The following is a 25,045-nucleotide window of genomic DNA, read 5'->3' on the forward strand; positions in this document are numbered from 1 at the left end:
CATTGGCAGGCAGATTCTCAACCACTGTGCCACCAGGGAAGCCCTGTATAATCTTTTTTAAATTATAGAATTCCAGGGGCGTTCCCTGGTTGCCTAGTGGTTAGGATTCCAGGCTTTTACTGCCGTGGGCCGGGTTCAATCCCTAGTTGGGGACTGAGATCCTGCAAGCCACGTGGCATAGCCAAAAAAAAAAAAATTATAGTATTCTGTCTTAAAATAGTTGCTTAGTAGACTTGATTTGGCTATGCCATATGTCAAATCATATACTATAACTATGTACAGTATTTCAGAATATGAAAATATTCACCATCCTTACACCATTACAAAAAGATTATACATCTCTCTGATGTTCCAGAGTTATATTTTGAACAGTTAATTAGATTTTAGGTGTTACCTTTTCCCACCTGTTTCCACTGGTATCAACTCCTATAAAGTAATATCATTAGGGTCAATTTTGAGGATAATGTTTTTACAAGTCAAAAATCAAACTCATCTCCTTTATAGTTCTATATGGAAGAATACACAATAAATAAATTCAATCCAATTAATATGTACCTGTTTCTCTGTGCCTTTAGAGCATAAATGGAAATTGGCCCACATGTGGTTGGCAATATAAAAATTTACCACCCCTTTGGAAAGCAATTTGATAACATCAGGAACCATGGAAATTATTATAACCTTTGATCCAGTTAGTATTACCCTCAGTGACTAACCTTAAAGAATTAGGCTACTGAGATTTTCATTGCAGTAATCTGTACTTTAAAAGAAATAACAACAAAACAATTTGATTTTTCAATAATGAATTAGCTAAGAAATTGTGGCATATCAACTTTATAGATTATCAATAAGGCCATTCATTAAAACAAGAAATATGAAAACTGGGTAACTACATGGAGAAAAAAGTAAGTGATGTGATACTTAACAATAATGCAAAATAATTTTAGTATAACTATACACAGTGGATATGTATATAGATAATTATTGGTAGGTAATATGCATAAGAAAAGCAGTTACTAGGGTTTTAAACATATGGATATATTTTTTAAATTTTTCTTTAATTTTTTTATAATGTTTTAACTGTATCTTCTTAAAATCATAAGTATCCTGAAAGAATCATCTTCTGTCTCCCTCTTTAGTCAGAAAAAGTATTTTCTGATACTTTTGCACCTTTAAAACCAAACGCAATCTTTCTTTTATTTGACCCCCATGGCATTTATCACATTTTACTTCATATCCTGACTTAATCCTTCCAAACATTGCTATGAGGTAGGTTTTGTAGTGCTTTTTTTTGGGGGGCCGAGCTGCAGGGCTTGCGGGGTCTTAGTTTCTCCACCAGGGATTGAATCCGCGCCCTCAGCAGTGAAAGCGCGGAGTCCTAAACACTGGACTGCCAGGGAATTCCTTGTAGTGCATTTTTTTAAAGGAGGAAACTGACAGAGTTTAAGCAACTTATCAATACCGCATAGGTTGCAAACGGTGGAGCTTGGGTTCTTCGAGATTTATCTGAATCTTAACTAATACTGTATTTTACAGTAATGATTACTTCGTTATCCGCCCCCCTCCTTATGGGTACACAGATTATAAACTTTTAAAATTCAGGACTAACGTCTTATTTTTATATTCTCTTCAGTCCCTGGTATAGATAACTTGGCATAGTAGGATCTGTCCATTTGAATTGAAATGAACAAAGGTAAATTATACCTTGTTCCTTTTGTTGTATTTTATTTACTAACTCATATTCTTCAAAGAAGATGGGAATTTTTTCATCTTAACAACAGCCTCTCGTTACTTGTTCACTGTCCTTTTTGAAAAGTCAAATAGTACTTTTCATGAGAATGGAGATCATGTCTATACTATTGAGCATTGTGTCCATTGTCTAATACATAGTAGACATTAAATATACATGGGACATCTCTTTATTGCCCAAGCACTTTACATACATTATTTAGTCCTCATTTTACTTTGTTTAATTGATCCTTATAGATGATGATTTAGGAGAAGTCTATTAATTTACCCAACATAAGTTGCGATTCTAACCCAGTTTTGACTCAGCCCTTTGCTTTTAGCCATTGTTCTACCCTATCCTGCTCAGAAGGATCTAGGAGTAATGAAAATAGTTTGAGATTGAGACACATGTCTCTAATTCTTAGTGTTTTTTTGCTCTTTATATGATTAGCTGCATCATTTGCTTGATCCATTGTTAATATCTTGACAACATTCCATTTAAAACTTAACTTTTGGTTTCATGGTAACTTTGCCCAATATGCAAGATATAATGGATATCATATTTCAACACTTGTTTCATTACCTGGTTAGACTCCTACATCAATATGTTGCTTTAACAAACAAACAAAAATTGGCTCTGCTGGCACACTTCTAATGTATTTTTACAGTTTTGATTGTATCTTGAATCGCTGTGGCCACTAACTTTTTAGAAATGTTTAAAGTTCTTCCATGGTAAGTAAATACATATGGTTATGCTATCTGCCAACTCTTTGTTAATTTTCAAACTGTAAAATTTATTTTGTAAAATGTCCTTCATTACTTATAAGACCACTTAATGAGTTTCTTATGTTAAGTTTCTGTAGGGCACTTGAAAGGAAGTTTTTATTACAGATTCAGGATTGTTTTTCTTTTAACATCTTTCATGGTTGAAGTAGAATATAAACACGATCATCAAATTTAGATCAGTTTTAGCCCTAAAATAAATTTAAACACATAATTGGTAACTAATAGCCTGCAATAGAACAAGTTTCTATGAGCAATATTTGTACTTAATGTTCCAATATGTACTCTATTAAAACTTTTCAACATTGATCCATAATAACATGCAATTTAGTCAACTTATTACCAAAAAGCCTGGTAAAAATTTTGGCTGTTCTGGGTGTACTGAGAGATCTATCAAAAATTCATCCAAAGTGGTGAAAACCTTTTTCATTAATTTCTCTTTATGACAAGTGTAAAGTATTAAGGTTAAGTGGGTGGGGCAACCGGAAGTAATTACTAAGGCCAGTGGCATTTTTGTGGTTTAATAAAGGCAGAAGCTAATTATTCAGTTTTTATTTAAGTGAAATGGTGCCAAAAAGGAGGTTCCTGCAGAGCAGCTGCACTCCTTCAGTGTTACCCTAATTTACCAAAGACACAACTGTCACAAACAAAACTTTTAAACTTGATATATAGCCACAAAAGTAAGGAGGCTTTTGTTTGGAATGCATGCAGAAGAACTCCTTTATACAAATCAACTGGCAGATGACGGACAATGATGAAAATTTGATTCTTTGAAGTCATAATAGTCATTGAAATGTGTGAAATTCTGGTATTGAAAAGAGAGCGGCCAGCAAGACTCTAAATCCTGGGTGGTTGCAAGAAGCTTGCTGGGAGGTTTTTCTGCATTTTGACACCAACTTCCCATTGCTTGTTCCCTGCTTCCTTTGTTTAAAAAAAAAAAAAAAAAGTTGAATTCACACAAGATAAAGGGGGACAGTTGATAACCGAGTCATACAGTTTTTGTATGGAAACCTAATATTTTATAATGGAAATTGGTGTTTGAAACACTAAAGTTCATGTACATATAGTGGCATATACTTTCTTGATGGTTTTTCAAATTCCTCTTCCATTTAACTAGACTAGACTTGTGGAGTGGTAGCTCTGCCGTCAGCTCTTCTAGAATTTAAATTGTGGCAGAGATGGTACTGAAAGAGTAGAACTTTGGAACTATGATATGCTGCTTTTCAGTAGCAAATTTTTAAATTTGAATGCCCTTTAATCTATGCATCATGATGAGCTAATTAGTTAGTTTCTTAAAAGAGCATATTGTACATAAGATTGTGCTTCCCAAACTTTATTAAGATAGTGACATTCTTTAATAATATAAATATAGGTTTCAGGCTTGACCCAACTGTTGAAAATTAAGTTTTAAAATCCAGTAAGTCTGTATATATTATCTATAGGGTTACTTGTTTTATTGGAATTTATAGATCATGATTAACTGGTGAGTCTTGAGGTTCTTCAGGTGCCAACTTGAAGGCTTCTCGTATCTTATGTGAGTTAACTTTTTTGTAGTCATAGAAAATTTATGAATTATTATTTATAAATTGCCTATTTTACCAATCAAATGGGAAATCTGTAGAAGGCAACATGGGCATCTTCAGAGCACTTCTGTCTTTTGTAAATGGGTTTTTAAAATAATCACAGATGATCCATATTGCAATAGAGAAGTAGAAATCTAGAGAGAATATCATTAGTTCAATATAGTTTAAGTAGTTTGCAGACTATTTATTTATTTATTTGTTTTCAAAAGTTGAGTCACAGGTAGGTGAGTGACAACTTTGAGGAAAGCAAAGCATTGAAGACACAAGTAAAAAGTTCAACATAGTGCCTCATAGTTCTTTTCAAGTATTACATTGTTTTAATGGAATCTTGGAATGGGAGCTTTAGCCCATTGAAATGTCGCTTAAAGGACATGTTCTTCTGTCACTAGCTGAAGCTGTGTGGATGAAATGATAACAATAGAGTGTTGTGATGCATTTAAAAAGTGTGAGAAATCAGTTTGTCTAGACTGAGAGTGTGCCTAGAGGGACTAGGAATTTTAGAGCTTCTGTGCCCTTTAGGTGTCAAGTATGTGAGAGATGCCAAGCCTTTTTATTCTGTCTTTGGCAGCAGTTCAACTCGGCTGCAGTACCTTACATGTCTTCTGCAGGCAAAGACAGGGATTCTATGTCAGAACAACTTGGGCTTCAAAATTTGGAAACTCATTTGTTCGAATGCCAGCTTTATTGGGGGGAGATATCAGTAAATAACTGCCGTAATTTGAGGGGGCATGGAAGCACTGGCAGCTAGGAGCTTAGCAATATTTTATAGCCACTGATTTTAAAGAGGTTTTCCATCGTTAAAAAATCATTCTATCCCTTTCTGCTTTGATAGTACAAATCAAGAGATACTCTTTCCATTTTATTAAAGCTTTATTGGTTTTCAAATTACTTTGGCATATGCACACAATATAGACATTTATTAAGAAAAAGTAAGTGTGTTTCTTATGATCTCATCTTTCTGAGGTAACTGGTATTAAGAGATTAATATATTTCCTTTTCTATAAGTCTTAATTAAAAGAATAGCTAACTTACAGCTCCAGTTTTTATGATCTCAGCTCAGAATGGAGGGGTTGCTATGGAGTTTGACAAGGATGCCTCACCCCATAATTTTGTAATGCACTTATTACATTGTTTATTTATACTTTGCTTCGACTATAACTGAAGAAATAGGACATATTACTATGAAGATATATAGTATTAAATAATAAGTTAATATGAAAGATTACAAATACTGTGGTGAATTCAAAGGGGGCATCAAGGACTTCCCAGGAGCTGAGTCTCTTTCAAGCTCTTGAGTAGAAGAATATGCTTTAGAAAGTCATTAAATATAATAATACCTGAAATTACTTTTCTCTAGATTTGACATCTATTTGATATCATTTTCTCTTCAATAGGTTTCACCAAAGGGAGATAAATCAAAATGCGAGTTAAAGTTGTTAATTGATTTTAATTGTTTACAAACAGGGTCAGGCCTTCCTCTGAAGGGAATGCCTTGTTGTAAGCAGTTTGACATAGAAACCATTGGTAATAGATTTTTTTTTCTATTTAAAATTTAGTCACTTTTTATATTTCATTATTTTTAATATCCCTTTACATTTCTCTCTGCTAACTAATTAGCAGGTAATTACTTGCTTATGAAATAACAGTCTATTGTATACAGGCTTTTCTACCAGCAAAATCTTCAGAAATTACCAGTGCTTTGTTGTACAGAAGGGACCTAATTTTTTTTTATGAACCCTTCCCCACTGTACCCTAACACTCCCCCAATATATCTTTTCCAAATATCAGAATGGCAGTTTACATGGTAAAATAACAAAGTAGTGAATTAAGTCAGAAAGCTTAAAAAAATTTATAAATAAGTATGAATAGAATTGCAAGATACAAAAAGCAACAAAAACACTTTAGAGTGTATGTGGGCTGTTAGAAACACGTTTGCTTGTTTTTCTGTAGGATATTACTGCTTTAACTGGTGTTCCAGAAGAGCATATCAAAACTAGAAAAGTCAGGATCTTTGTTCCTGCTCGCAATAACATGCAGTCTGGAGTAAACAACACGAAGAAATGGAAGATGGAGTTTGATACCAGAGAGAGATGGGAAAATCCTTTGATGGGTTGGGCATCAACGTGAGTACTTTGGTTTATTTGAATATTATTTTCAGCTCTGTTTTTCTGTGTAGATTTTCCTTTTAAGTACACTGATTTTCAGACTCTTCTGTGTACAGAATGCTTTTTTTTTTTTAAATTTATTCATTTTTGGCTGTGTTGGGTCCTCGTTGCTACACGCAGGTTTTCTCTAGTTGCAGCGAGCAGGGGCTACTCTTCGTTGCGGTGCGCATGCTGCTTATTGGGGTGGCTTCTCTTGCTGTGGAGCATGGGCTCTAGGCGCATGGGCTTCAGTAGTTGCAGCACGTGGGCTCCGTAGTTGTGGCTCATGGGCTCTAGAGCACAGGCTCAGTAGTTGTGGCACACGGGCTTAGTTGCTCCGCGGCATGTGGGATCTTCCCGGACTAAGGCTCAAACCCGTGTCCCCTGCATTGGCAGGCAGATTCTTAACCACTCTGCCACCAGGGAAGTCCCCAGAATGCTTTATGACAATACCTTTTGAGATAATTTGTGTAGATATCACTATGTTCGATGATATAGATATATATATTACATATATATAATATATATATAATGTTCATATAAGTGTGGCCCAGCAAAATAAACCATAAAAACAGTCTTTTTCAGAGTACTATTTATTGGATAAAAATGGCTGACATTGTGAGCACTCTTAGCATGGTCCCCAAGCTATATATATTAGTTTAAGATACACTGTATGAATAGTGTTAATAATTTAGTGACACTTTTACTTGTTTATAAAATAAAACTTATAAAGTATTTTTTTGTTATTTATAAGAAGAGATTAGATAAGTTTAGAAATTGGCTATTTTGAGGGAAACTTGTAAGTTCCTGAGATCATGTGATTAATAAATTCACAGGCATTGGAATAAAGTAGTCATAAATTCTGTGGCACTAATGAAATCAGTGACCTGAATCTCTATGGTGGATAAGGCCCAAATGTTAAAGAGCAGGACTGCCTCTAGTTGAATGAAAGAAGCTGCTACCAGAGAAAATAGCTAGATATTCAAGAATATTATCTTTCTTACTGAGACTACTGGAACATTATATGTGTTTAGTCTCCAGTTGAAGGTAGTTATCAGTTTAAATTATGTCTCATTTTAGAAAAGTATGACACTTAACATCTTTTCCTGATGATGTACCTGGGAGAATTTTTGTTTAAAATATCTGCCATGTTGCAGTTTAAATAGAATTATATTTTATTTGGCAGAATGATACATAGGCACAGTTTTTCAGGTGTTTTGGTATCTTTAGATTTTATGTTTCATGTAATATATGGAGTGTTGTTGTAAATCACACACTCATAGAGACTAAAGAAATATATAAGGAATAACTTCGTCTATACCCAATGGTTGAAATGTTAAGATTACTCATTTTTTAAGTCACATGATCTTTTAATGTGTTCATCTATACACAAGGTTCATCCATTGCACTATCTATTGATGGCATCGGGTAGTTTTCATTTGGCATTATTATGCATAATACTAAAATGAAAATTCTTATACATATCTTTTGGTGAATGTATGACTTCATACTAATAAGATGCTAATTAATCCCTGAAACATTAATTATCAGTTAATAAACCAATTTATATTAAGAAATATCAATAATCTATTAATTTCCATCCCTTATGCTTATATAGTTAATGACAGTTAAATTACTGATAGAAAACTGTGAACTTGTGGAAGATATATTTTATGCTTTATTAGGGTAGGTCTGTTGCAGTTTTACCCCTCTTCTTAATCCTGGAACATAATCTGGAAAAATAAAAAGGCATGGCCTTTCTGAGGTTTTGATGGAAAGCACAAGGTGTTTACTAACTCCTTCTAACTCTGTGGAACTCCAAACTCAGTCTCCACTGTAGCAAGTGGACAGCTGCTGAAATCTCTGTTGGGTTCTCTCAGCCTTCTCAGCTATTGTTTTAAAGCCTTGTCCATTCATGTGCAATTCAAAAGTTCTCTGTTCTGGGGATTCCTCCTTTTTAATGTTTTTGCTCCTAAATTTCCAGCTTCTCTGGGAATATACTAAATTCCATCTCCAGACTTCTTGTGCTTACAAGACTATGGCTTTCTTCTGCTTGAGTGCTTGATGCTCCTAGCTGTCTGAACTAGAGAGCACCTTTAGGGGAAAAATTGTAGAAATTTGGATCAAATCCACTGTGGTTCCATTTTTTCAAAGTTTTTGAGTTGGACAGTGAATTTGGGAGTTGAATTTAGGAAGATTAATCTGGCATATAGGGATCTTACGGGAGTCCCAGAATAGTAACCATTTTGTACAACTTGTGAATCTTCACTTCAGTGAGTGCTATTTCCCATGTATTCTCTTCTGTGTATATCTCATATCTTTACACTATCCAAATTACTTCCTGAACCTTCTTTTCTATATTTTTTATTCCATGTATCTAAACGATGTTTCACAGAATGCTATACTTGGCTTAGAGATTCAAAATAAATATTTGTAGCAAAACAGTCTTTTAATAAACATGCTAATAAAAGTGACATTTCTGAAATTATATGGTTATTTTGTAAAGAGTCTATGTAGATTTGTAAACATTACCACTATCCTAGTTTGAAGAACTCAATTAGATGTCAGATCTTAGAGCATTATTTTTTTAAAGTGGCCGAAAGCTGAAAATAGTATTGTAAGTATGATGTATTCTAAAGAGTATTCTCCATAATGATGAAGGTTCATTAGGAAGAGTAGGTGTTGTTGCCATCTATTTGGGGCAGGGAGGCAGTAATGATAGTAGCAGTAACGGTTATACTCAGCAATTTTCTTGATACTAAATTTTTTAAATTGAGGTATAGTTGATGTACAATATTATATTAGTTTCAGGTGTACAGCATAGTGATTCAAAATTTTACAGCTTATACTCCATTTAAAGTTATTATAAAATATTGGCTATATATCCTGTGCTCTACAGTATATCCTTTTTTAAAATTTTTTATTTATATATGTATGTATTTATTTACTTATGGCTGCGCTAGGTCTTCGTACCTGCATGGGTGCTCTCTCTAGTTGTGGCGAGTGGGGGCTGTTCTTCCTTGCAGTGTGCAGGCTTCTCATTGCTGTGGCTTCTCTTGCTGCAGAGCACGGACTCTAGGCACGTGGGCTTCAGTAGTTGCAGCATGCAGGCTCAGTAGTTGCAGCACGTGGGCTCTAGAGCTTGTGGGCTTCAGCAGTTGTGGCGCACGGGCTCAGTAGTTGCAGCTCGTGGGCTCTAGAGCAACAGGCTCAGTAGTTGTGGTGCACAGGCTTAGTTGCTCTGAGGCCTGTGGGATCTTCCTGGACCAGGGATCCAACCTGTGTCCCCTGCATTGGCAGGTGGATTCTTAACCACTGGAACACCAGGGAAGTCCCTACAATATATCCTTGCAGCTTATATATTTAGTACATAGTAGCTTGTACCTCTTACTCCTCTACCTCTATCTTACCCCCTCTTCCCTCTCCGCACTGGGAACCACTAGTTCGTTGTCTATGAGTCTGTTTCTGTTTTGTTATATTTATTCATTTGTTTTATTTTTTTAGATTCCACATATAAGGGATAACATAAATATGTATTTTGTAAATATGTAAATATATATTTGTCTTTCTCTGTCTGATTTATTTCACTAAGCATAATACCCTCTGGGTCTATCCATGTTGTTATAAATGGCAAAATTTCATTCTTTTTTTGTGGCTGAGTAGTATTCCATTGTATATGAATACCACATCATCTTTATCCATTCGTCTGTTGATGGACATTTAGGTTGCTTCCATATCTTGGCAACTGTAAATAATGCTGCTGTGGACTTTGGGGTGCATGTATCTTTTCAAATTAGTGTTTTCATTTTTTTCTGGATATATGCTCAGGAGTGGAATTGCTGGGTCATATGGTAGTTCTGTTTTTAGTTTTTTTGAAGAACCTCCATACTGTTTTCAATAGTGACTGCACCAATTTACAATCCCACCATCAGTGCACAAGGGTTCCCTTTTCTCCACATCCCTGCTAACGTTTGTTATTGTGGCCTTTTGATGACAGCCATTCTGACAGGTATGAGGTGATATCGCACTGTGGTGTTGATTTACATTTCTATAATAATTAGGGATATTTAACATCTTTTCATGTGGCTATTGGCCATCTGTATGTATGTCTTTGGAAAAATATCTATTGAGGTCTTCTGTATATTTTTGATAGGTTGGTTTTTTTTTGATATTGAGTTGTATGAGCTGTTTATTTTAGATAGATCAGTCATATCATTTGCAAATATTTTCTTCTATTCAGTAGGTTATCTTTTCATTTTGTCAGGGTTTTTTTTTTTTTTTTTTTTTTTGTTTTTTTGCTGTGCAAAAGCTTTTAATCTGATTAGGTACCATTGGTTTACTTTTGCTTTCGTTTTCTTTACCCTAGGAGACAGATGTAAAAGAATATTGCTATGAATTATGTCAAAGAGTGTTCTGCCTATGTTTTCTTCTAGTTTTATGATTCCTTGTCTTACATTCAGGTCTTTAATCTATTTTGAGTTTATTTTTGTATATGGTGTGAGGAAATGTTCTAATCCCATTCTTTTACATGTAGCTGTCCAGTTTTCCCGGCACCATTTGTTGAAAAGACTGTTTTTTCTCCATTGTATACTCTTACCTCATTTGTCATAGATTGATTGGCCATTAGTGCATGGGGTTTACTTCAGGGTTCTGTAGTCTGTCCCATTGATCTATGTGTCTGTTTTTATGTCAGTACCATACTGTTTTGATTACTGTAGCTTTGTAGAAAAATCTGAAGTCAGAGAGCATGATACCTCCAGCTCTGTTCTTTCTCAAGATTGCTTTGGCTATTTAGGATCTTTTGTGTTTCCATACAGATTTTAGAATTATCTGTTCTAGTTTTGTGAAAATGCCATTGGTATTTTAATAGCGATTACATTGAGTCTGTACATTGCCTTGAGTAGTATGATCATTTTAACAATATTAATTCTTTCAGTCCATAAACATGGTATATCTTTCCATCTGTCTATCTTTCCATCTGTTTGTGTCGTCTTCAGTTTCTTTCATCAGAGTCTTAGTTTTTCAAGTCCAGGTTTTTTACCTCTTTTGTTAGATTTATTCCTAGATATTTTATTCTTTTTGATGCAATGGTAAATGGGGTTTTTTCTTAATTTCCCTTTCTGATAATTAGTGTACAGAAATGCAACAGATTTCTGTATATTAATTTTGTATCCTGCAACTTTAACAAATTCATTAATGAGCTCTTGTAGTTTTTTGGTGGTGTCTTTAGGATCTTCTGTATATGTTATCATGTCATCTGCAAAACAGTGAAAGTTTTACTTCTTTTTTCACTTTGAATTCCTTTTATTCCTTCTTGTCTTGATTGCTATAGCTAGGAGTTTCAGTACTATATTGAATACAGGTGGTGAGAGGGGGCATCCTTGACTTGTTGCTGATCTTAGAGGGAATACTTTCAGCTTTTCACCATTGACTGTAATGTTAGCTCTGGGCTTATCATATGTGGCCTTTACTATGTTGAGGTACGTTCCCTCTGAACCCACTTTGTGGAGAGTTTTTAACATAAATGGATGTTGGATTTTATCAGAAGCTTTTTCTGCATCTATTGAGATGATCATATGTTTCTTATTCTTCAGTTTGTTAATGTGGTGTATTACATTGATTTGCAGATATTACATCATCCTTGCATCACTGGGAAAAATCCCATTTGATCATGGTAGATGAACCTTTTAATGTGTTGTTGAATTTGGTTTGCCAGTGTTTTGTCGAAGATTTTTACATCTATGTTCATCAGTGATATTGGCCTGTAGTTTCCTTTTTTGTGTGATATCTTTGTCTAGTTTTGGTATCAGGAAGATGCTGACCTTGTAGAATGAGTTCAGAAGTGCTCTTCCCTCTGCAATTTTTTGAAATAGTTTGACAAGGGTAAGCGTTAACTTCTCTAAATGTTTGGTAGAATTAAAGAATTAAACTATGAAGCCATCTGGTCCTGGGCTTCCTTTTGTTGGGAGTTTTTAAATTACTGATTCAATTTCATCACTGGTAATTGGTCTGTTTATATTTTCTATATCTTTCTGGTTCAGTCTTAGGAGAGTGTACATTTCTAGGAATTTGTCCGTTTCTTCTAGATTGTCCATTTTATTGGCATATAGTTGTTCATAGTAATCTCTTATGATTCCTTGTGTTTCTCTGGTGCAGCCTGTAACTTCTCCTTTTTCATTTCTAATTTTGTTGATTTGGGCCCTCTTTGTTTCTTGCTGAGTCTGGCTAAAGGTTTATCAGTTCTGTTTATCTTTTCAAAGAATCAGCTCTTAGTTTTGTTGATCTTCTCTATTGTTTTTTTAGTTTCTGTCATTTATTTCTGCTATCATCTTTATGATTTCTTTCCTTCTACTAACGTTGGGTTTTATTTGTTCTTTTTCTAGTTCCTTTACATATAAGGTGAGGTTGTTGAGGTTGTTGACTTGTATCACCTTAAACTTATCTCCTGGAGTGGCTTTTGCTGCATCCTATAGATTTTGGATCATTGTTGTTTAGTAGCATATTGTTTAACCTCCATGTGTTTGTTTTTTTTTGCAGCTTTTCTCTTGTAGTCAATTTCTAGTCTCATAGTGTTTTGGTTGGAAAAGATGACTGATATGATTTCAGTTTTCTGAAGTTTACGGAGACTTGTTTTGTGGCCTAGCATGTGATCTATTCTGGAGAATGTTCCATGTGCACTTGAGAAGAATTTGTATTCTGTTGCTTGTGTTTGGAATGTTGTTGGATATATATATAGTTCTATACAAATGTATAACTTTTAAGGCCGTTTGTTTTGTCATTTAAGGCCAGTGTTTCCTTATTGATTTTCTGTCTGGATGATCTGTTCATTGATAGAAGGAGTATTAAAGTCCCCTTTTATTATTGTGTTACTGTCAATTTCTTTTTTTTCCTCTCTCTCTTTTTTTTTTTTTTTTTTTTTTTTTGTGGTACGCAGGCCTCTCACTGTTGTGGCCTCTCCCGTTGCGGAGCACAGGCTCTGGACGCACAGGCCTAGCGGCTGTGGCTCACGGGCCTAGCGGCTCTGCGGCACGTGGGATCTTCCCAGACCGGGGCACGAACCCGTGTCCCCTGCATCGGCAGGCAGACTCTCAACCACTGCGCCACCAGGGAAGCCCCGTCAATTTCTTCTTTTATGTCTGTTAATTTTGCTTATGTATTTAGGTGCTCCTATGTTGGTGCATATATATTTACAATTGTTATATTTCCTTCTTAGATTGATGCCTTGATCATTATGTAATGTCCTTCTCTGTCTCTTGTTGCAGTCTTTGTTTTAAAGTCTGTTTTGTTGTTGTTTTAATATAAGTATTGCTACCCCAGCTTTCTTTTCACTTCCATTTTCAAAGAATACCTTTTTCCATCACCTTACTTTCAGTGTGTCTTTAGGTACAAAGTGAGTCTCCTGTAGGTAACGTATATATGAGGCTTGTTTTTATATCCATTCAGCTACTCTGTGTCTTTTGATTGGAGCATTTACATTTAAAGTAATTATTGACAGGTATATACTTATTGCCATTTTGTTAATTGTTTTGGGTTGTTTTATAGTTTTTGTTCCTTTCTTTTTATTTTGTTCTCTTCCCTTGGGATTTGATGACTATCTTTAGTGTTATATTTGGATTACTTTCTCTTTTTTGTGTGTTATTATAGATTTTTGGTTTGTGGTTACCATTAGGTTTGTATATAGCAATTTATATGTGTGTGTGTGTGTGATTATTTTAAGTTGCTTTCTTAATTTCAAACTCATTACCCCGCATTTTTACTCCCCTCCCCCTAAGAATACAGTTTTTGACAGCATATTTTACATCTTTGTTATGTGTATCTTTTAACTGCTTATGAGGACATATATGATTTTCCTACTTTTGTCTTTTAATCTTCCTAGTAGCTTTCTACATGGTTGATTTACTACCTTTAACATTTCCTGTAAAGCTGATTTGGTGATGCTAATCTCTTAGCCTTTGCTTGTCTGTAAAACTTTTGATTTCTCTACCAAATCTGAATGAAAGCCTTGCTGGGTAGAGTATTTTTGTTTGTAGGTTTTTTTACTTGTATTATTTAAAATATATTATACCATTCCCTTCTGGCCTGCAAAGTTACCACTGAAAAGTCAGCTGGTAGCCTTATGGGGAGTTTCCTTGTAAGTAACTTGTTGCTTTTCCCTCTTAATTTTTAATATTCGCTATCTTTAATTTTTGCCATTTTAATTACAATATGTCTTGCTCTGGTCCTCTTTGGAGTGATCTTATTTGGGACTTGCTGTGCTTCCTGGACCTGGATGTCTGTTTCTTTTTCCCAGGTTAGAGATTTCAACTATTATGTTTTCAAATATGTTCTCTACCCCTTTTTTTCTCCTTTCTTCTTCTGGGACCCCTATAATGCAAATGTTAGTATGCTTGATGTTGTCCCGGAGGTCTCTTAATCTGTCCTCATTTCTTTTTATTCTTTTCTTTTTTTTTTTTAGCTTCAGTGACTTCCAGTACTCCGACTTCCAGCTCACTGATTCATTCCTCTGCATCATCTGTTGATTCCTTCTAGTGTACTTTTTATTTCAATTACTGTATTCTTCAACTCTGTTTGGTACTTCTTTACATCTTCTTTTTGTTAAACTTCTCACTGTGTCATCCATTTTTATCCTGATTTTTTTGATCTTTACAATCATTACTTTTAACACTTTATCGGGTATCTCCACTTCACTTAGTTCTTCTGGTGTTTGATCTTGTTCCCTCGTTTGGAACTGATTCTCTTGCCTCATTTTGCCTGATTTGCTCTTTTTATTTCTATGTATCTTGCAGGTTAGTTTTGTTTCCCAACATTCAAGAAGTGGCCTTTTGTAGATGTCCTATGTGTCCTAGCAGCACACTCCCCTCTTGTCACCAAAGCTATATGTACTAGGGGTGCCGCTTGTGTGGGCTGCATGGGTCCTTCTGTTGTGGCAGGTTGACTACTGTGGGCAGTCAGATAGATGTGGCTGGCCCCTGGTCCAGTTGTTTGCTAGGCCTTACCTTGTGTGGAGGAGGCTGGCTGAGGAAACCCAGGGTGTCACAGGGCTAGTGCTGGCTCACTAGTTGGCAGAGCTGGGTTCCTGGATCTAGTGTCAGCCTACTGGTCGGTGGGGTCATTTCCTGACATGGCTGGCTGTGGGTTCTATGGTGTCCCAACACTAGTGCTGGCCTCATGGTGAGTGGGGCTGGACTCCAGGTCAGCTGGTTTAGTAGTCCAAGATGTCTCAGTTCTGGTGTCAACCTCCTGGTGTGTTGGCTGGATCCTGGATAAAGCAGGCTGTGGGGCTGCAGTGGTCCTGGGATTGGGACCACCTGCTGGTGGGCAGGGTCTGGTTCTGGGGCTAATGTCCTCCCACTGTTGCATGAATTTAAGTCCTGTGGTCTCTTGCTGCAGGGCCCAGGGGTCCTACAGCTGGTGTCGAACGAATAGTGAGTGGGGCCAAGGCCAAGGGGTTCTGGGGCTAGTCCTGGCTCACTGGTAGGCAGAGCTGGGTCCTGGGATCTCTGGCTACAGAATCCTGGGGGCTCCTGCTGAACTGCTGTTGTCCACTGCTGGGTGGTACCAGGACAGCTGAGGGAGGTGAGGGATTGTGAGGGATCCACGATCCACGGTGTCTCAGAGCTGGTGTCGTCCTGATGGTCCACAGAGCCAGGGCCTATGCGGTCCCAGGGCTGGTACTGCCTGTTGGTGGGTAGGCTGGGTCCTCTATGGCAGGCTGAGGGTGTGCTGTGGTCCTGGGGTCTCTGGCTGCAGGGCCCTCTGGTGGAGAGTGTTGTGTCCCAGGGCGACTATGGGCTCAGAAGTTTTTAAGGCAGCCTGCCTGCTGGTGAGTAGAGCTGTGTTCCCACCCTGTTAATTGCTTGGCCTGAGGCACCTCACGATTGGTGCCTACAGCCTTGTGGGTTCCAGTGGTAATAAGGTATTGGGAGTGTTCCAGAATGGCACTTGCCACTGTCCTCGTAGTAGAATGAGCTCCCCAAAATGGCTGTTGCCAGTTTTCTACATCCCCAGGCTACAGTTGCCTCCTGCCTCTTCTGGAGACTCTCAAAGATAAGCAGGTGAGTCTGACCCAGGCTGCCTTCAAATTACTCTTCTGCCCTGGGTCCCAAAGTATGTGAGATTTTGTGTGAACCTTTTAAGAGTTAGTCTCTACTTCCCACAGCCCTCTGGGTCTCCTGAGAGTAAGGCCCATTGGCTAAACAGGGGCTCGTCTTCCCAGTGCAGGATCCCTGGGCTTGGGAGCCCGATGTGGGGCTTAGACCCATTGCTCCTTGGGCAGAACCTCTACAATTGTAATTATCCTTCTCTTTGTGGGTAGCCCACCATGGGTAGGGGTCTCCCTCTCCCACCTGTCTCATTGTGGTTCCTTCTTTATATCTTTAGTTATAGAAGATCTTTTCCACTAGATTCCAGTTTGTCTCAATAATTGCTGTGTAAATAGTTGTAATTTTGGTGTGTCTGTGAGAGAGGTGAGCTCAGGGTCTTCGTAGTACACCATTTTGGCCACGTTCCTTCTCATTTTGACGAATTTGTAAGTTTTAAAGAAAAACCCAAGAGGATTCTCATTCTCTCTAGTTTTTTTTAAGTTTAATAAATGATTTTATTTGAGATTAAAGATTGCTGAATATCTCTGCAATTTTAATTTTTTTAATTTGGCAATACATGTTAGAAAAGTCAAATTTAACACAGAAAAACATATTCAAACATTTAACAGTTTTAAAGAAATGATTTAAAATAAGTAATTTTCAGCCAGAGGCTAATGTTAAATCCTGGAAAAAAATTGTTTCTTACAGGGCTGATCCATTGTCCAACATGGTTCTAGCTTTCAGTACTAAAGACGACGCAATTGCCTTTGCAGAAAAAAATGGTAAGTTTGGTTTGTTTTTGTTTTGCTTTGACAAATAAAATCAAGATATGACCTTATGTTCTTAACCTTAATCAGATTCTATATCCCTAACTGGCATTAAGTTGAATGAAATCTCTCAATGTATCTAATCCAGTGGTTTTTAGATTTTTTGTTTTTTACAACCTGAGAACATACCCCTCCAAAAAAAAATATAAAAGTAAATGCACATGTAACGTAAGTCAAACTGCTTTAAATTTGAAGTAGAGACAGGGAATAAAACTACTTGTCTAATTCCTATCTTGCTTATGAATTCCTCTGCAAAATCATTAACATTAGGTCTCTAAACTCCAATTAAACATCTCATAAGGCAACCTATTCCAGTTTTGACATCTGGTTATTATTTTCTTACTTTCTTACTTTGAGCCAAAATCTCATGTCTGTTACTTTACCTAATAGCTTTTCAATTATTTGAAAATAGTTATCATTATCATACTTCCTCTAAAATTTCATGTAAGCCTAAATGTCTACATTTGCCACTTTTATTGATATGTTGGGCCTAGTACCAAGCATAATCTCATGTCTACAATTATATTAATACAGCCTCAGAGTATATTATACCTCAAAACTACTGTAGCCACCTAAAACTATTGGCCTATGTTGGTCTTGCTTTCAACAAAAATACAGAATGTCTTTTTTTCTCATTTCCTGCTGTTAAGCCATGCAACACAGTAGTGAAAGGAGGCTTTGGAGGCAGACCATTCTGAATTCTAATCCTTATTATGCCACTTGAAGCTACATGATTTTGGATTAATTTCATCATGGACTTAATGTTTCTTCGTTGTTGAAATAATGGTACTTATCTTAAGGTGTACTTAGTCCAGCACTTGATACATAATAGACGTTTGGTAACTATTAGTCCTGTTCCTTACCTCCCTCTCCATCTGTTATTTCTGCTGTTTCTCTCGGATTTTAATGCAGTACTGTGCATTTGTATCTAATGCATTCTGTTGTTCTAGTCGGTCAAATTGAATTTGAATCTAATTTAGCTATTGAATGACATACTGTCCATTTAAGTATGTTATTACTATAAGGCAATATATAAGTGTAAAAGATTATTAGCATTATCTAACATTTGATATAAACGTGAAAGCACTGTAAAGATTATTATTATCTGAAATATTTTCTTTTCATCCTAAGTTCATATATACCTTACGATTAAGAGTCTAAAGCCAAACTGCCTGGGTTTGAATCCATGTCGGATCGCTGTTTGACTCTGTACAGGAGGAAATGGAAGTACAATGGAAATTGTTGTGAGGATTGAATGGGTTAATTAAAGTGCTTAGAACATAGTTAAGTAAGTATGTAATAGTATATCAGTTTATTTTATTAGTAGTAGACTTCTGAAATTAAAAAGATTTAAGTGTAATTCCTTATTAATACTTTCTTGGCAATTTCCAAATTTCTGAATTACATATTGTTCTCAAAGTGGTTATAGTCTTTAAAATATTATTATGATCTAACATTTACATTGCTCTTTTTAAAATTAAACTGTAATATAGCTTATCAGCAACAGTTCTGTTAATGTTTTGCAGCCTACCGTATTTCATGTCTGACACTTCAAAAATGTCTGTACTGTGAGTTTAATGACAGGAAATCTAATTAAACTCATTGCTGACTAGTCTCTGAGTGGGCACAAGGACTGCCTGACTATAGTTGCCATGTGATTTGCAGGTGTGACCTAACCACTGCTGCTGTTAAAATCAAGTGCCTTTCCATTCTGATTTCTACCCTCAACACCAGAATGAAAATTGAGGAACATTATCAAGTCAATAGACAGTAAAACTTGAAAAAGTTTAGAGGATATTACCTTATAAAACTATAAGCTACCAGTGGATCAGGCGAGTTCCCTGGTGGTTGAGTGATTAGGACTTGGCACTTTCACTGCTGTGGCTCGGGTTCAGTCTCTGGTTGGGGAACTGAGATCCCGCAAGCCATGTGGCATAGCCAACATAAAATAAAAAAAACAAAAACAGAAAAACAGTGGATCAGGAATTCTAACCTACAATGTAGCAAGAGTTAGGTACATACTGGAAACAAAGCAACATAACACAAAACGTATATAATGGACACTTGCTTATGTGGTGAAATTATTGACTTTCTAAAATATTTTCCTCTACTCAAGAATTTGAAGCCACTTTCATCTCCTGGCGAAGTCCTCAATGATTATTCCTCATTCCTCATTTATTTAACATTTAGCATTATATGTCTGTCTTTAAATAGATAAGTCCTGTTTCTACAGCTATCGTGGCAGCAAGTCTAAACAAACACCATTGAAATGGTACAGAATCATGGGGTGGAGGATCTTTTCCAAATTGTCCAGCATGTCCTCTATTCTGATTTTGCTCTCTTGGGTAGGTGCATAGTGGTGGGGGGCATACAAACGGATGCCCGCTTCCCCTCCACACCAAACATCATTTTGTTGTAAGCTAGTGCTATTGAAGGTTACGTGAACCAGTGTTCTGGTAGGTTAAGACAATAAAAAGAAATGGTTCAGAAGCACTAACATGAAAGACTATTGGATTAAGAGGCTAGAAACTAGGATTCTCGTTCTGTAATTGCCCCACAGGAGAGCTTGAGCAAGTCATGTTTCACTATAGCCATTGATGATAAACATGTTTCTTCATCTTTAAAATAAGTTGGATTGAGTAATGATCAAAAACTATAGACTTAAGGATGTCAAGCCCATGAACCAGCTCATATATATCTTTATTTCTTTACTGCCTAACCCAGTGCCTTATTCATCATATGCTCTAGAAGGAAACATTTGTTTTTGTTGATATAGATAATTCTGTGTTGATAGTAAAATCTGGCAATCCAGTTATGAGCATTAGTTTGCCTTTCAATAGTGTCTAGAAATAGGAGGTTAGAGTAAAACTACCACACACACAAAAAAGATAATTTGTACACTAAGGGAACTGTTCTGAAAATAAACAATCTACCTTTCATCTCCTCCTTAGTTTTCTAATTTCCCTTACTTTTAAATGGTTTTCTAAAAAAGTCATGACCATCATTTCCCTTGACACAAAAGATTGTACTGTAGAGAATCAGTACAATGAAGAACAAGATTTACAGATTCCGTTGCTTTCTAGAAAACATTTTTAATGCCTATATATCAGACTCAGTTAATGGGTATCATCATAACATAAAGCTAACATTCATAAACACCAAGTCATGAGCTAGTCACTATGCTAAGTGCTTTTCATTCTAATTTACATTCTCACTACAACTCTATGAAGCAAGAACAGTTATTCTCATTTTACAGTTCAAGGAAGTTGAGGTTTTAGAGATATTATAACATTAACAAGGCCACATACTTATAAGGGGGTAAGTTTTATTTGAACACAGGTATGTTCATTCATGTAGTGTCTATGACCTCTTTTCAGCTATAATAGTAGAATTAAATAGTTGTAATAGAGACCTTATGGCCCCCAAAGTCTAAAAATATTTTCTACTTGGCCACTTACAGAAAATATTTCCTGACCCCTCGTCTAAACAATTATATGTATTCCCTCAATACTGAGACCCTTTCTTCCCTGACATTTTTATAAATCCAAAATACTCTTTATTCAGACACTTCAAAAGGCCTGTGCTTAATAGATACACTTTTCTCAATTGATAAGTTAGTGCTTATATTGTGAAGAACTTGAATTATCACTCAAGTACTAACCTAACTTTATCATACCATGCCTCAGCTCTTCTTCCTGCCCTTATCCCCAAGCCTGCTTTAGTTTCTTCCTCCTATAACCTCTTCCTCATTCTGTTCCCTTTCTCTTCTTTTTTCCTGCCTGTGAGCTCCAACCTAGTCTTCAAAATACATTTTAAGTGTTATCTCCTTCCTGATCCCTTTTCTTATTATTTCCCTTTCCCACCTCCAAATAGATGTGCTCTCTCTTCCTTTTAACTTCCACAGTGATTTGTTCCTTTCTTACAGCTCTTATAGTATGGTATTGTATTTTACTTCTTTTGTATTGCATTCAGTCATACATATGTTGAGTACCCTGTCATATGCCAGCAGTGGTGGCTAGGTTCTGGGGATCATTAGTTAATAAGGCATAGTCCTCTTACTCAAACTGTAATACTTTACCCTGCTTACTGAATTATAAGCACCTACCAGGGAAAACACCCAGTCTCATTCATCTTCATCTTTTAATGTGCTCAATAAAAACTGGTAAATTCAACAGTATATTTAGTGATGTTATAAATTATTCTCCAGATCATGTTTTAAACTTTTCCTTAAATCACTTTAAATTAATTTGGCTACTTGTTCTATCTTTTAGAAGAACTGTTAATTCCCTCTAAGGAGAAACCTGAAGAAACAAAATTATAGTAGAATGATTAGCAATTTCTTATATTTTAGTGTGTTTGTAAAATGCAACCAGTAAACGTTTTTCTGTGAAGTTAATTTGAAGCTTATCCTTAGTTTAAGAGTTAGTACCCTAAAGTATATTCCAGGGTACTTAAGATGATTATTTCATAACTTTAGAGTTATTTCCAAGCTGTATGCTATTTGTTCTAAACTTTTCTTTTTAAAGGATGCTGAGACCTAGAGAAGTTAATAAAACAAGACCAGTATCCATCACATAGCTCCCAGCTGATAGGGCCCAAGTTTCTAGGTTCCAAGTCCAGTGTTTCTTCTATGATACTATGCTGCTGGTAGATCTTAAAAAATCAGTCATCTAGATGTGCACTGTCCAGTATGGTAGGCACACGTGGCTGTGTAGCACTTGAAATGTGTTTAGTTGGAATTGAGGTGTGCTGTTAAGTGTAAAATATACATTGGATTTCAGCGACTTAGTATAAAAAAGCATTAAATATCTTTTTGTACTGATTACATATTTAAATGATAATATTTCACGTATGTATTGAGCTAGGGAAAAAATGATTAAAGGCTTACCTGTTTCTTTTTAGTCATTTTTTTAAATGTTGCTCCTAGAAAATTTAAAATCATATGTATGGTTCACATTCTGTTTATTTTGGACAGCACTAATCTAGAATACTTCAAGCTATACAAGACATTCATTATACACATATTCTAAGTATTTCATTAATATATATTCTATGGTGAATATAAAAAAACAGGAAAACTTACCCAATTTTTAAAAGTTCACATTTTATTACTTAAGAAATGCAGGAAATTCCCTGGTAGTCCAGTGGTTAGGACTCAGCACTTTCACTGCCAAGGGCCTGGGTTCAATCCCTGGTTGGGGAACTAAGATCCCACAAGTTGCACGGCTTGACTAAAAAATAAAATTTTTTAAAAAAATTTAAAAAAAGAAATGCAGTTCTGTTCTTCAGACACTCTTACCCAATATCAATCAAGGATAAGTGTAGACTCTTACATTATATATAATAGTGAAATAAAATAGCTAAAAGAGACCTATATTACATCATAAAACCCATATTAATCACCTATTTTCAATTTCTTAATCAAATAAAGCATTGTGTAAGTCCGTCTTTTTTACTAAGAATGCCCTCATCTCTAAGACTAAAAGTTTTCTTCTTCCTGCTATTGATAATTCCAGCAACTACCTCTCTGCTCCTCTTTTTTGCCTAGGTCTCCCTTCTCACCATAGCTCACTTCCTGTGGAAGGCTGGTTCTGTGAACTGAGGATTTGGATAGAAGAAAAGACGGAATGCTTTCCCATGGCTTCTTTTTCCCCCTGCTTCCCACCTCTTACTTCTCCCTCCCCCAACATACACAAAGTAAATTACAAATACCCCTATGTCTTTGGGTTGTAACTCCAGAGCCTCATCCTCCTCATCCTAAAGGTCCCCCTTTGAACGCAGCATATATTCCAGAGGAACTCTTCAAAGAGCATATATTCCAGAGGAACTCTTCAAACTTTTCTGTTTACAAAGAAAGGTTATCTGAGGTTTCCTCTGAAATGTAGATGAACCTTATTTTAGTTCTTTGTGTACAGAAAAGACCCACCTTTCTCACCCATGTGGCTTTTGTCTTTTCTTGTTTCATGTTGGAGTCAAAGGGTGGGGGAGGAGAAGGAAGCTGCATCCTTGAGAGAGGAGGTGGAAGCTGTGGAAAATTTCCATAGCAAGCTGGGATCTACTACCATTTACATGCTAATGGACCAGAATGGCTCCCCTCCCCCACCCCCATTTGATCTGATTTGAAACTTTGTGAGTTTCCTCTGGTATGTCATTTTACCCCCTGTGTTTTTCTCATTGCTGTTAGCTGTAAAAACTCTTTGAAATTCTCAAAATAGAGGAGGGGTTCCTTCAGGAATAGGACCATAGTGAATAAGCATTGAAACTGCTATAGTGGTCTCTTGGGGAGGAAAACCCACCTCTGAAGTAATAGAAGGTGGAAGCAACTAAGGAAGCAGACAGGTTAGGCCCTGGATTCAGGAAAATAAAGAGATAATTGGAGTTGCAGCCCAGAACGTAGAATTACCCCAGAAGTGGACACCATCAGCAAGGTCTGGATTTCCACCTAATGTAAACCTTGTAATGAGGGTCTCAACCTCACATCCATATATCTATTATTAAAAAAAAACAACTTTCAAAAAAATAAAACGAACAAGACAACTTTCAAAACAAAAGTAAGAATTATCACTCTCATATAGATATAAAATGCTTGTTAAAGGATTTATTTTACTCTGTAGGGGAGAATTTGCCACCCCAAAATACGTTTCTTTGGCATATTATTTTAAGCTGATTATTTTCTAAGAAACTGCATACTTGGAGGAAAGTAGGAGTTACCCTTGTGTAATAAGCATTTACATTTATAAGGGAAATATCGATTTGTAAGGGTATCTCCCTGGATGTACCTGAAAGAGGGGGATGACCTTATCTCCGGAAACTCTTATCAGTGGAGAAGGCAATGACTTAAATCTGCATAACAGTCTCACCCTTGTTTACTGTTTTTTTCCTGGTGATCTCACAGAATTGACTTTCCCTATCCTCAGTGTTCTCTTTTGTCTTTAGCTGAGGATGGTATTTAAGGAGAGGGCTTTGGCAGTTTTTAATTACTTACTTCTGCTGGGTCTCTCCCATGTCTATTTGTTATTAAACTTTTGTTTGATTTTCTCCTGTTCATCTATCTCATGTCAATTTAATTCTTAGTCCTTAAATACGGTCTTCAGTTAAAGACGAGAGATATTGTGGGTGGGGAGTGAGTTATGGGAGGTTATCAGGCAAAGTATAAACAAGGGTATGGTTGTTATGCAGATTTAAGTTAAAGCCTTCTCCATTGATAAGTTTCTAGAGTTTCAGTCATCCTTTCTCCTCCTGCTACAGAGAAGGGGACAGCTTACAAATGGAAATTTCCCTTATAAATGTAAATGCCCCTCAGAAAAGGGCAACTTCTCTGTTTTCAGAGATTTCCTGTGTTTACTGTTTCTTAAAAATAACCAGCTCAAGACAATCCTTATTGCCAAAGAGGCATATTTTGGAATGGCATATTCTACTCCTCTTTACCACATAAGTTTTCTTACATTTGCTTTGCTGAAAATTTCATAAGGAATCTCAAATTGGATTTTTCAAACCCTTTTAAGACTAGGAAGCCAAGCCAATAACTTGCCACCAGATTTCTCCTGCCAGTACCTATTAAATTGGGCAAATTCCTCCCTTCTCAAGGTCCCAAAAATATCCTAAGGTTCCTTAATACCTTAGGGAACTTTGTAAGCCCTAGTGCCATGGAAGGACTTTGGAAGCATTGGCTCCATAAAATCAACTTTAGTTCCTTACAAATGTCTGGTCATACCTGAGTAAATGAGCATCATTCTCAAATATGTCATTCCAGGTAAGGCCTTGGTTGCATAACCATTGTTTCTGTTAAATTGTAATGAGTTATAGATACCTCAAGAGGAGAGGGGAAGAACTTCCTGATATGTCCAGAAAATAGAACGTTAAAACAATATGAAAAATATTCTCCCCCAAACCATAGAATT

General features: G+C 36.2%; 1 protein-coding gene across 1 annotated transcript in view; it reads left to right on the plus strand.

The window, feature by feature from the left end:
• Nucleotides 1-25,045, plus strand: part of NDUFS4 (NADH:ubiquinone oxidoreductase subunit S4) — a 124,442-nt gene that overhangs the window by 81,620 nt on the left and 17,777 nt on the right. Inside the window, exons 3-4 of the mRNA XM_081232898.1 lie at nucleotides 6,042-6,214; nucleotides 17,026-17,099. Coding sequence (XP_081089024.1) covers nucleotides 6,042-6,214; nucleotides 17,026-17,099 — 247 coding nt within the window. The remainder of the gene's footprint in view (nucleotides 1-6,041; nucleotides 6,215-17,025; nucleotides 17,100-25,045) is intronic.

Source organism: Mesoplodon bidens (genome assembly GCF_964165515.1).
Source record: "Mesoplodon bidens genome assembly, chromosome: 4".
Taxonomy (NCBI): Eukaryota; Metazoa; Chordata; class Mammalia; order Artiodactyla; family Ziphiidae; genus Mesoplodon; species Mesoplodon bidens.